The sequence below is a fragment of the Polypterus senegalus genome, chromosome 11 (assembly GCF_016835505.1).
Source record: "Polypterus senegalus isolate Bchr_013 chromosome 11, ASM1683550v1, whole genome shotgun sequence".
Lineage (NCBI taxonomy): Eukaryota > Metazoa > Chordata > Cladistia > Polypteriformes > Polypteridae > Polypterus > Polypterus senegalus.
Genome location: NC_053164.1, coordinates 146,932,733 through 146,946,030, shown reverse-complemented (window position 1 = coordinate 146,946,030; position 13,298 = coordinate 146,932,733). Strand labels below are relative to the sequence as shown.

General features: G+C 38.0%; 1 protein-coding gene across 5 annotated transcripts in view; it reads right to left on the bottom strand.

The window, feature by feature from the left end:
- Positions 1-13,298, bottom strand: part of dyrk2 (dual-specificity tyrosine-(Y)-phosphorylation regulated kinase 2) — a 64,448-nt gene that overhangs the window by 37,403 nt on the left and 13,747 nt on the right. For 4 of the 5 annotated variants that reach the window (XM_039769771.1, XM_039769772.1, XM_039769774.1 and 1 more), the window contains one exon: positions 952-3,264. The exons of the other annotated variant lie outside the window; for it this stretch is intronic. In XM_039769771.1, coding sequence (XP_039625705.1) covers positions 1,660-3,264 — 1,605 coding nt within the window. In that variant the 3' untranslated portion in view covers positions 952-1,659. Of the gene's footprint in view, positions 1-951; positions 3,265-13,298 lie in introns of those variants that run through there. 5 annotated transcript variants of the gene reach the window in all.

Here is a 13,298-nt window from a genome sequence, read left to right as displayed (position 1 = left end):
AAATCTGTGTCCCTTGAGCCTTATCTTCATCTTAGGAAAAAAAAATTAAAAAATCAGACGGCGCTAAATCAGGGGAGTACGGAGGGTAGGGAATGGCAGTAAACTTTGTAGAAGCCAAAAATTTGCGCACAATCAGAGATGTGTGAGCTGGTGCATTGTCGTGATGCAAAAGAAATGACTTGTCAGCCCACTTCTGAGGACGTGCTCGGCGATTTCAATTCCACAAACACCTTAGAACATCCCTGTAGAATGCTCCATTCACCATCTGTCCTTGTGGCACAAATTCCTTGTGGATGACACCCTTCACATCAAAGAAGCAAATGAGCATTGACTTGGTGTTGCTGTGAACTTGTTGAGCTTTTTTGGGTCTTTCAAATCACTCATTTTCACGAACAGCTCTTCACAGACACAACCGAAGTTTAAACGAGAACTGCGACTTGAAAAACAACTGCGCTGACGTTATAACGCGTGATAACAACTTTCAAGGACAACTTCAACTGCTATCTAACCAAACCCTTCTGGCTGCAGAATAAATGCATTACGGGAACTTTTGGTTCACACCTCATATTATATATATATAGGGTGGTCCAGATCTAATTATGCAGATCCAGATCATCTGGATGACTTTGATTTATGCGGGGACGATTCCAGTTCAGCACAAAGACGATTCTTCATGTCGTCAGTTCGCACACTTCTTGATGGTCCGGTATTTTTCGAGTGATTGTTTATGTAATAAACTTAATAAGTTATAGCATAATGAAAATTGCATAATTAGATGTGGCGCACCATATATTATATTAATATATATACTGTATATACATATACATACATATACATACACACATATATATATATATACATACATATACACACACACACACACACACACAGAGATACACATACATATATACGTACACTCACTACTAATACATAACTGCAGAGAAGCCCCTATTGTAATACAATATATTTTATTTAATATAAAGCCCTTTTGTAAATAGGCCAGCAAGTTCACAGTATGAATCATGTACAAGCAACTATTAGGGAGAAACAACATATGCATAATGCAGAATTTTACCAAAGGCAAATACGCAATCACACATACTTGCTCAAAGACAACCTTGTCTGATCTTTGTAGCATATGGCAGATCTAAATTGTGTCCTCTATATCTATATACTGTTTACAGCTAACAAACAGAATACACTACTAAGGCAGAGAAAGACAGAGAGAAGTGTCAGGAGTATAAATACAGTTTTCAAATCCTAAAATATTCTAGTGGCCAGCCACTAAATTTTAATGAGGGGATATTTAAAAAAAAAAAAAAAAAAAAAAAGTATTGAAAATATACTGATGCCAGCTTTTTGCTTCACTTTTAACACAGACCGAATGGCTGTCAACAACCTCAGTCTCAAGCTAGATTTACAGGACTGTCCCCAGCATATTTTAATAAATATGTATTTGAAAATTTTTTCATAAAAGAAAAAAAGTGCTAAAAATGTATCTTGTAGTGAATAATTAAACAAATAAGTCCAAAATTTTAACTTCCAATTAAATAAGGCTCAGTGATTTATTATTAAATGTATTCCCTCTTTATTTTCTTTCAGTGTGACATCTTCATTGACTCCTCATCAACCGATTTTTAATTTTAACTTTTTAAACATTTAGCTGACTAATTTTGGCAACACGGTCCTCTGTTGAATATTTCCATTGGCATCAGTCATCTGTGCCAAGTTAGTCCTTAATTTTGATGCAGAGCCTGAAGTTGGAGGTAATTTGGAAATTGACGTAATAGCACCAGAGCTTTCTGTGATCCGTTTAGAGGAGGTTTTCTCCCCAGTTGGTGGTTTTGGCAAGCGTCTTCGAAGCCAAGGATGTCGTAAGGCCTGACTTGGGGTCATACGTAGGGATGGATCCCACTCCAAACACTGTTTTAGGAAGTCAAGGAAAAGTGGGTCATCGCAGCCCTTTAGAGCTGTCACCCATTCCTTGCTCCCAGGAGGTCCTCTTATTTTCCCCCTACGAGAACGCCCACCGTTAAGAACCACGGAATTGTCAGGCAAGGTTGTGACAGTGCAATACCGAGGATATCCCTTGGAGCTTACAAAATTTTTGGCTCTTTTAGATGAATCTAACAGTTTTTGAGATGGCATGCCCAAGAGCTCAATCATGCATGCCAATTGGTCCCCTTCATCTTCTCCTGGTAAGAGAGGGTAACCTGTCAACAACTCTGCTAAGATGCAGCCCAAACTCCACATATCAATAGGCATACCATATCTTGAGCCAAGAATTACTTCTGGTGCACGATAAAACCTTGACTGAATATAGGTGTAGACCCGCTGGTGTTCATAGCAGCTTGAGCCAAAATCAATAACCTTAATTCCACTTCTACCTTGCTGCTTTAGCAAAATATTTTCTGGTTTAAGGTCACAGTGGATAATTCGGTTTTTGTGCAAAGCATCCAAGCACTGCAGGATTGAGTGGGCAAATTTACGGACCAGAGGCAGACTGAAGCCCTGAAACTTGTTCTTTTTAATCAGCTCGTAAAGATTCATACTCAGTAGCTCAAATGTCATGCAGATATGGTTGCGGAATGTGAAGCTCTCCAGCATATGGATGACATTCATGGTGTTGTCCTTGTCTTGCTTGCGCAGGTGCTCCAAGATGCGGATCTCTTCTGCTGCTTGCCGGTGAAACCTCTTTTCATTGCGAACCATCTTTAGGGCCACATGCTGATGCATCTTGTGGTCATAGGCCTTAACCACTTGGCCAAAGCTACCCTTGCCAATGACTTTCAGCACCTCATAGCGATAAGCAATATGGTCATGGGGAACGTGGATATAGGAGCCCTGGTCGTCATCATACCCACCATTGTTGGAACCCCCAATCACACCTTGGCGTTTCTTTGCATTTGGACCCGTAAAATAGATTTCAGGGTAGTTGAAGACTTCATGGTGCTCAAATGCAGTTAGTTTAGGCATATATTGCTTCATAGCCTGCTCTGGTGACATTGGAGAAGCTTTTGACTTCCCTGTCCCATCTGAAGATTTAAGAGAACTGGAACTTCCCTGGCGCATCTGGGCAATTTCCAATTGCCTCTCCTGGACAGACGGCAAGCTGGATTTACCTACTGGCGTGATACCATTAGGCTGAGTCGTTAAAACCGTTCTCTTGCTGTTACTGTTGTCTTCAAAAAGTTGCTGAACATGGATCTGCTGGTGGTTACCAATGCGCAGATGGTCATTCATTATGTGCTTATTGCCACTGACCTGAAAATAGTGAAAGAAACACAATGAGCCATGATGCAAAATGTTGGTGTTTAAAGAAAAACCCAGGTAAGCTTAGCTATAATTCACACAAACTAGAAGAAAACATCCACCCATTTGCTGGAAGAATCCTTAAATTAAAAATGACACTTTTATACCCACTATATTTTTTTCATATATAAAAAAAAGTTTCCCAATTGGCACATTCATAGTACTATACAAATTTGCAAATGCCACACTGTCAAAATTACGCAATATGCCATACAATACAAATTAAAAACATTAAGAATTTACATTTTTCACAATGTTTCAGTTTCATGAGGCTATTTCATGATTTTAATGTAATGCAAAATGAAATAAATTAAGTTTAAGCAAAACTATCTGTGAAAACAAGAGATTAAAATAAATAGAACAATCTATCTAACTTAGCCCAAATGGTTTTTCCTAGAATTACTGTGAGCATTTTAAAATATAATCATACAACAACATTTCTAATTCTATTTGGTTTATTGATATTTGTATTGCCTTTAGTGGTGCTTACATTGTGTTGAATGGTCCCAAGTACCTTTTATAGAAGATGTTGCAAAACTTAAAAGAGCCAAAGGGAAATTTAGAATAGACTGCAAAACCAATATTTTGAATGAGTACAGAAAATAATGAATAATACTAACAATCTTAGATAAGAAAACTCTCTTTATCAAAATACCTTTTTAAAATAGTAGATGAATAAATTCTTTCACAAATGTGTGATATGTACTTATAACTATGTTACAAACATATTCATTTTAATCTCAAAATGACTTTGTTAATGAATGTAAAGCCATCATTCAAATCATTACCTATTGAAACTGGAGTAAAAAACACTTTCCAGCACAAATTAATTGGCACAAAGGACAGCTCACAAAGACACTTGAGCATTCTCTGCATTTAAGTGATATCATAATACAGTTAATATTGTGATGAGGAAAAACACAGCTCAGGGAGCAAATTATGTGGATAGCTCTCATATAATAATATGGATTTTTACTGAAATACTTAAGATAGAATGTTTGTATCTTTCACTTTTTACTTTCTCGTATATGAAGTATAGGGAAAGTATTGTAATCGTCCAAAAATCTAATGTCAAGATTTTGATGAATCTCAAGGTTTTAGACCTCCCTGACTTTCTTGTATACAAAGGCATAAAACATAGATTTATATCAACTTTTGGGCTATTTCCGCTAACCAGAAGTGATACTTTACCTTATTCATGCAGCTGCAGAGTCCGATTTACTTTTATAATAATTGTTCAATATATTATTAAATTTGATTTTGTTTGTTGTTGATGGTTCTTTAATGCACATAATATAAAATAAAATCATTGTCTTGCATTTACTTTTCAAATATTCATCCCCATTTCTGAGTATACAAGAAAGTCTAGGGGAGACCACTCACGATTTTTTAAAATTTTTATACAGTAAAAGTCAATATTTTAAAAGTCCACACAACATTATACAATGTGTGTCTGGGAGTATCACATTTAAAGAGGAAAATGTACTTGTTTGAGTACATTTCACATACATGTTAAACTATTAGATATTATAGAACCACATAGCTTTGGTGAAAAAAATACTATAAAGGTTATTAAAATGGGGTTCAGTTGACACTGAAGAGTGCAATTTCAAAGATGAAACAGAGCATATATAAACCAATTATCCTACAAAGAAGATTTGGAAGTAAATACTTAAGCAACCTACTGCAGTAACCTGTATTCTGATAGTGTAACTATATTTAACTCATACTCCATTCTTACATTAGAACCGTGCCACCCATGACTTTGATATTTGTCCAGAATGGGAAATGAGGTGTGGTGAATGGAGAGCTGGCAGAATTTCCCATACTACTGACTGATGGCTCAAACTAACCCCTAGCGGCAATCCTGAAATCAAAGTTATGTACAGTATCTGATTTAGAAACCCCCCTTAACTACACTGTTCTAATACATCGGAGATTTTCACTTTGGAGTGCTGAAGAAGTAATGTGTCCACATTAACAATAACTCTATGAAAAGAAAGTCCTATAGTGCCAGTGTATCTCTACTTTAAGGCTTGTAGACTAAAATTTTTATAATGTGTAAAATCAATTTCTGTGTTTCTGTTTGCAGAAAAGTCTGAAACTTTAAATTAGCTCCTTGTCTAGATTGAACTCTAATGTAATTTTGATGCTGCCCATTTGTTCCTGTGTCTGAACAGTTTGACAGTAGTTAAAAAAAAAAAATCAATAGTTTGTTCTACAGTGGAAATGATGAGGCTAATGCATTCCATCAGTGCGTTTGCATTAGTCACTGGTGACATCAGATACCAGCTAAGAAACTGGAATACCACCTTGCTTTGTACAGAGTTATACATCGATTAATGAGCCTTTTATAAAAAAAAAAAGTTCTGCAATTAAATGGCAGGTGTTATAAACTATCTAACCTAGAATGAGGTGGACACATATCACATACAAATATTTAACGGTGACGCATCAGCTCTTTTCATACTTGAACACTGCAGTGCCCAGAGACAATACAGTAAGTGTTTGTAGTCTGATGTATATCTTGTTTGTAAATGTTATAAACATCAAAAAATACTTGGTAATCATGGCCACTGGCACATCTGGATCTAATTAACTAAAGCCGATGTCACATTATGCGACTTTTTGTTGTGGGGTATGTTAGAATTCCCAGTCGCAATTACTGATTAAGTCACTGCACCGTGTCAAATTATGCAATTAAAAATCTCAGCCAATGTCACATTTACTGACTGAGTGCTGACCTTACAACCCAGTTGTGCTTGTTCCTTTTTCTGACAGCCACTAGTGTGCCTGCCTGACAGAGCTGGCACTGTACTAAGGGGTAACAGCTGCAGCAAGTTCAGCAGCATTCTCTGCCCTTTATTTTTTAATCAATCTGTTATGTAAAATACAAAGTAATTAAGACAGTCAAGCTTTTTGTGAGGTTTACAGAGTGCATGCTGCCTGACAAAAATGGCACTGTACAAAGGGTTAATAACAGTCTCTGCCCTTTCGTTCTTTTTTCTATTCTCTTTTAGTACATAAAACATGAGACATCAGACAGACAAGCTTCTCTTCTATTTGGAGGTTCAAAACACACTTGTTCCCTATTCCTCGCCGCTACATTCTATGCATTATACTTTTGGCTGAACACTCATTGGTTCTAAACTCTTGCACACACACAGACCACCCCTCTGACTACAGAGCAACCCTGCTTGATTTTATCCTAGTCAGTCATATACTATTTGGTCTCAGTCATTGCCTCCAAATGGCTAATGTAGAAATGAAGGCTATGACTGAAAATTCTTAGAAATAACACCTAATGTGACATAGCTGTACTTGTTAACTGTAGTTCTCAAACTCATTGGTAATAAATGGTCACTTATAAACTACTTAGTAACTAACTGTAAAATAAACATAACATTCTACTTGTGGGCCTTTCTTCTCACATAACATAATTTGTGAATTTCCCCTTGGGATTAATAAAGTATCTATCTATCTGTCTAACGTGTGACTCTGATCCAGCTTCAACCAAACTTATCAATGAATAAAGGCACAGGAAAACAAAAAAAAACAAACAAAACAAACAAACACACAAGTAGGCATTTGAGGAATCATAAAGGAATAATACAGGAACATATAGAAATATGAATAATATAGGGTGGCAATGGATATGCAAGCTACAATAGTTATCAGAATTATGCTGTGATAATTTATTTGTTCACTACTCACAAGGCAATTTATTTACTTTGAAATATATAGATTATGCACTTAGGATCAAAAGTGCTTCATTAGGAGTATAAAATAGATTTTAGTAATAAATAAACAGTGTTTGATTTTATATTTTACCAAAAAGAAACTATTTGTCTTTAAGCAATATTCTGCTTTAAATTGCTCATGTTTTAGTATATCAACAGCTAAATAAATATAGAAAAAGTTCTACATATCAATAGCACTGTACCCACCTCACAATTCCCACAAGAGTGCATTACTAATTAAAAAGAGTATGTTCAACAGAGTAACAGTTACCAAAAACAACCTGTTCTGTTCCAGTATTTACATGGGAACAGCAGTGGAAAGGGCTGCAAGAGTTGTTTGATCACAGAAATGTTAGTCTCCATTTCTCCAATTGCACAAGACCAAACCTGTTCTTTTCCACATTTCCAGCACTTTTTCAGTGCAATGAATTTTACTTCTTGCAAGTGTCTCTTAATTCTTTTTTAAACTAAAAATATTTCAGTCAACACTTTTTCCCTCTGCAAACTGCACACTTAAGGTATGAAAAGTCTGGCAATACTTTTAACCTCAAGACAGACACATATTTTACCTGTTTTCTAGAAAGCACTCAATACTGTGAATGCTAAACCCTCTTTGGACTCTCTGATCTGATGGTTTAAACAAAAAAGCAATCTACAAGACTATCTCCTTCTTCATTTTTCCATTTGTGATCTCTTTTACTGCAGTAGCAATAGCAATATGTTTCATTTTTTTGATGCAATGTTCACTTCAGCAGTGTTCCCTAGCACTTCTTCCATCTCTGTTTCCAAAGATCCCCTACAACACAAGTAACCAGAAATGTTGGTGAACAGTCAAGCTCTAATCTTCACTCATACCTGGACATATATTCTCAGTAGACCACTTGTTCACAGCAGTAACTTCCATACTGACATCCTTACTTGCTTCACCTAAACTGCCTGGAGGCCTCTTCTTCCCTTCTTTACATTCGCCTGTGGAGTCAAACTACTCCAGCATGGGTTTTCTTCACTACACAATATTGCAAAGGCACAACTGATCTCTTTCACACAACACCACAAAACATTTCATCAACTTAGGTGTTGCTTAAACAACACAATCAGGTACACCTATTTTGAACTGTGTGAATAGGTTGAGCTCTTTTATATAAAGTACATACATATTCATTTACTGTATATATATTTTATATATAATTATAATACACACACACACATATATCTATACTAATAAAAGGCAAAGCCCTCACTCACTCACTCACTCACTCACTCACTGACTCACTCACTCACTCACTCACTCACTCACTCACTCACTCACTCACTCACTCACTCATCACTAATTCTCCAACTTCCCGTGTGGGTGGAAGGCTGAAATTTGGCAGGTTGATTCCTTACAGCTTCCTTACAAAAGTTGGGCAGGTTTTATATCGAAATTCTACGCGTAATGGTCATAACTGGAAGCAGTTTTTCTCCATTTACTGTAATGGAGATGAGCTTCAACGCCGTGGGGCGGTTTCGTGTGACATCATCACGCCTCCCACGTAATCACGCAGTACATAGAAAACCAGGAAGACCTCAAAAATGCGCTCAAGAAAACATGCATTATATAATTGAGAAGGCAGCGAAACAATAAGAAGCGAGTTCTGCTACTTCGGAAACAAAGCACGATGTAAACCTACACTTTAAATTAAGTTCATAGACAGGCTGCGCTGGCGTTTGTAATTTAGTGCCTGCCCATAGAAGGTCGTCCGTCAGCGGCAATCCAATAGCAAACTGCCACGGGTAAATATTCACGGGTGAAGGACTGTGCTTATGGAGAGGAAGATGAGATGGTCAGGGTGGTGTTTGACACAAACTCAGCGAAACTGCGAGAGAAAGTTTTAAGTGCCAGGACTAAGGTAACATTAAATAAAGCTATGGACATAGCACGAGATGGCACCAGCACAGCTGGGAACCTTCGATGCAAGTACACCGAGTGGCTCACGTGAACTGACGAGTGCACAGATAAAAGCAACAGTTCCAAAGAGCGCTGAACAAAAACCGAATTACACAGTTGAAAAGGCAGCAAAAAATATGAAGCGTCTGATAAGCATATTCATAAATGCAGCTACTGTGGAAACAAAGCACACGGTGGAAAAAGTCAATGTCCCGCTAAAGGAAGACAGTGTAAAAAAAACCCGTGCATGCAGTGTGTCAGGTCTCAGATAAAGAAGAAGACGAGCTGTTTATTGATGCAGTAAGAAACGAATCGATGAATGAAACCTGTCATCTTTACAACGATTGACAAACACGGAATGTAACTTGAACACAACACATCGCATACAAATACGACCCTGATTGAAAGAAATAATGATAATCAAATCCTTGATGACAGCAACATTCAATAACACTCACAAAACAATTACTGTATATTGACAATCATGTTACGTTATTTTTAAAATGTTCCCTTTTCTTTTTCATAACTTCTACTTCTCCACTGCGATACGCGGGTATATATTTAAATGTATATATATACCCCTATCTACAGTACATACTCTCGCATAGACAAGCCACATGCTGTGGCTCAATTGTAGAGTCTTCGCCTCTAATGCCGACATTCGAGGTTCGATTCCAGAGGGATGCACTGAGTATGTACGCGCTACTGATTCATTTTACCTTCGCATCTCCTTGGTTTGGGACGTATGAAAAATATTAGGTTAACGCAGAATCATGTTACGTTATTTTTAAAATGTTTCCCTTTATTAGCACAAGCACAGCTGAGAAGCTTCGATGCATGTACTCCATAACGCGTTAAAAATAACGCATTTAATCACACTTTCAATTCCAAGCAAGCGGGAACTTTTGTCAATGCATCATTTCCTGGTACATCCATTACACTGATGCACACATCACAGCTACAAAAATGTTAGAGTCGGAATAAAGCGCGTTCCTACGACTGATCATTTCGACTTCCCGAGCGAAGCCTTGATAAAAGCATGGTTTTGTGCACAATGAAAAGCAAGCAAAATTAGATGCATTACAGAAAGCGGACTTTGTGGCTCTTACTGGGGATCATTGGACTTCCGTGACCGTTAGTAATTCTAATTACATCTAATTACAAAATGTTCAATGATCACACTGTTTTAGCCTAATGTACAAAATAATTTTGGCTAAGGTTACTCAGAGTTTAAAGATTAAGTTGGTCAAATTACCTTTTATGTTTCTGACTTATTTTTTTCAGAAGAAAAACTGCACTTTATGTTGAAATTTTGGTTATTATTATTTAAAGACAATACTATTCTGAAAATCTACTTAAAGTACTTAAACTACCACTTTATTTTTAAGTCTGCCCAATTTTAACCAGGGATGATATTTTTGTTTCTGTTTTGAATTCAAATGCAGTTTAAAGGCTTTTTTTCAGAAATTAAAACAGCTTCAGTTTACAATATTCATGTCCATGTCTATTATTTGATTCTGTAAGCCCACTAAAACACTTTTAAATAAAAAAAAAACATTTGCGATTTGGGGCAAATTTACGTGTGCGATTACATACGATTAATCAAGATTAATTCTTACACAGCCTCTAATTAATTAGATTAATTTTTTAATCGAGTCCCACCTAATATATATATATATGTGGATATATATATGTAGATTTGTATATATAAATGTGTATATACAGTATATATGTAGATATGTATATGTGTATATACAGTATGTATATATACAGTATGTGTATATATGTATATATATATATATATATAACTGTGTATATATATGTGTATAGATGTATATATATATATATATATATATATTTATATATATATGCCAGCAACACTCATGACAATGACAAAACAATTACATTGTCAATCATGTTACGTTATTATTAAAATGTTTCCTTTTCTTTTACTTCTCCGCTGCCAATCGCAGGTATTTTGCTATATATATATATATATATATATATATATATATATATATATATATACACACACAGATATATACAGATATATATATATATACAGATATATATATATATATATATACAGATATATATAAATAGATAGATATGACAACAACACTCAATATCAATGACAAAACAATTACATTAACAATCATCTTACGTTATTTTTAAAATGTTTGCTTTTCATTTTCATAACTTCTTTAACACACTACTTCTCCGCTGCGAAGCGCGGGTATTTTGCTAGTACACATATATATTGTGGTCCATGGTCGGCCACTTATCCTGGCCAATACCCCCAGGCCGCCAGACGGAGCCCTCCCTGCAACATGGAGATGCCCCGGGTTCCAGCAGAGCATCATGAACCTTGTAGTTTTTATAAACAGCCCTGCTGGATACCATGGGGACCACCAGAAGGGTTCAAGGGAGCAATAGCGCCCCCTACTGCTACACTGGCGTAGTCAGCAGGATTTTCTGGCCGTCTGTTGGCAGAGGACCTGAATTATAAGAATATTTTGTGGGCAGAGAACCCTAAGAAAGTCACGTCATAGCACTCAGAGGTAGAAACGCCACACACTACAGAGAGCGCTGCAATAGTGAGCCTTGCTGGACATCGGTACGCAATGGGGAAGAAATCAGGCAGAAAGAATAGGAACTACCCGAAGAAACAGACCTTGACGCTGAGCGAGTGTGGACATACCTGACGGGGAGTGAGGAAGACAGGGCACTGATAGAGCCCGAGCGGTACGGCAGCAGGAAGGCTGTCGGATATCGGACATGCCGGACTACCTGCGCGAACTTGGTACACGTTGTCAAAGTCTGAAGGTATGTGCTGAGAAAACGCGTGAGGCGACGGAAACTTTCTTTTCTTATTTTTCAGAGGCCTGTCTGTGGAATTCCGATGGTGAGTTGGACGCATACTCATACCTGGGCAAGATGGCCGCAATAGCGAGAAGCCCATTCGATGAAAACAGTCACGTGGACTATCCTGGGGCAGGCGGGATAAGCCAAATGCAAAACACGGTGTCACCTGACCAGGAAGAGACCTACCTATTCACTGAAACCAAACACGTGATCTCACTCGAAGGAGGTCGGGAAAGAGAAGGTCACCATCGGTCAATCGGTGAGGCCGTTTATTCCAAGAAGGATCTGAACTCCCTGAAGGGGAAGGGGGATGCGAGCAAAGCGGCGTCGAATATAAATAAAGATAAAGAGGAGCGGGACGTGACTGAATGGTCCGCTATCAAAGTAGAAAAGGCAGATGACAGTCGGCCGGTAGCGGCCACCTGTTCCTCTAAAAACTCCAAATCCCAAGAGCCTGTGCACAACCCAGCCGAGCACGTGCCAGGCGTGGACGCGCTTATTGGCTCCCGGCTGGAAGGTAAGGCAAGTGATGGTAGTAGCCTGCCTCCGGCCGAATTAAATAACATTATGGAGCTGCGGGATCTTGAGAAGTTGCTCGTGCCTGTACACAGTTTCTTCCAGGTGTTGGTGGACATGAAGCAACAGGTGGAGGAGCTGGGAGCTATGGCCGAAGCGCCGCTGAAAAGACTGGAGGAATATCTACGGCAATTGAAGAGCTCAGTTCCAAAATCATTTAAGTACAAAAGATACATTTTGGAGATAAATAGGAAAATCTGGGTCAGATTTTGAAACTAAATCCCTAAAACTATGGCGCTACACTTTTGCAATTAGCAGGTTTTGAAGCTGAAACATATTTTCGGTGCATGACCAACTGCATGAAAAGTCACAATCATGTGTTCACTAAATTTTACCAAAAAGTGTAATTAGCAGATTTTGGAACTCACATCTTCATTTGGGTCAAGAGGCTCTCGTTATGATTGATGCGGTAGTACAGGTGAGTGTGACCGGTACCGTATAGCATACAGGGACTCAGTGTGATCCGGGCCCGCGTTTACTAAGTGGCGGGTACTAAATCACTGCATGCCCTACAAGAGAGTTCGGAACGTTAACTGAGTGGTCAGGGGAAGGACTGATCGAGCCGGAACAGCTGGATGGTGCGGCTTCTCGGAGCGATTCGGTCCTAAACACCCCGACCCGTAGTATAAGAGAGTTGAGTGTGATGACAGAAGGGGCAGGGGAAGCACCGATCGAACCGGACCAGCTGGAAAGTCAGCAGATATAAAAAGACGATGGGAAACCCAGACGAGTGAGCTGAGCTGGGAGGAAGTGTGGCTAAGTGTCTGGGAGAGGAGGATTGTGGATTAAAATATTTAAGTATTGTAGGAGTAGTACGGATTGGTGGGTGCTTGGTGCACATAATTATTATAATAAAAATAATAATTATTGGACTTTCA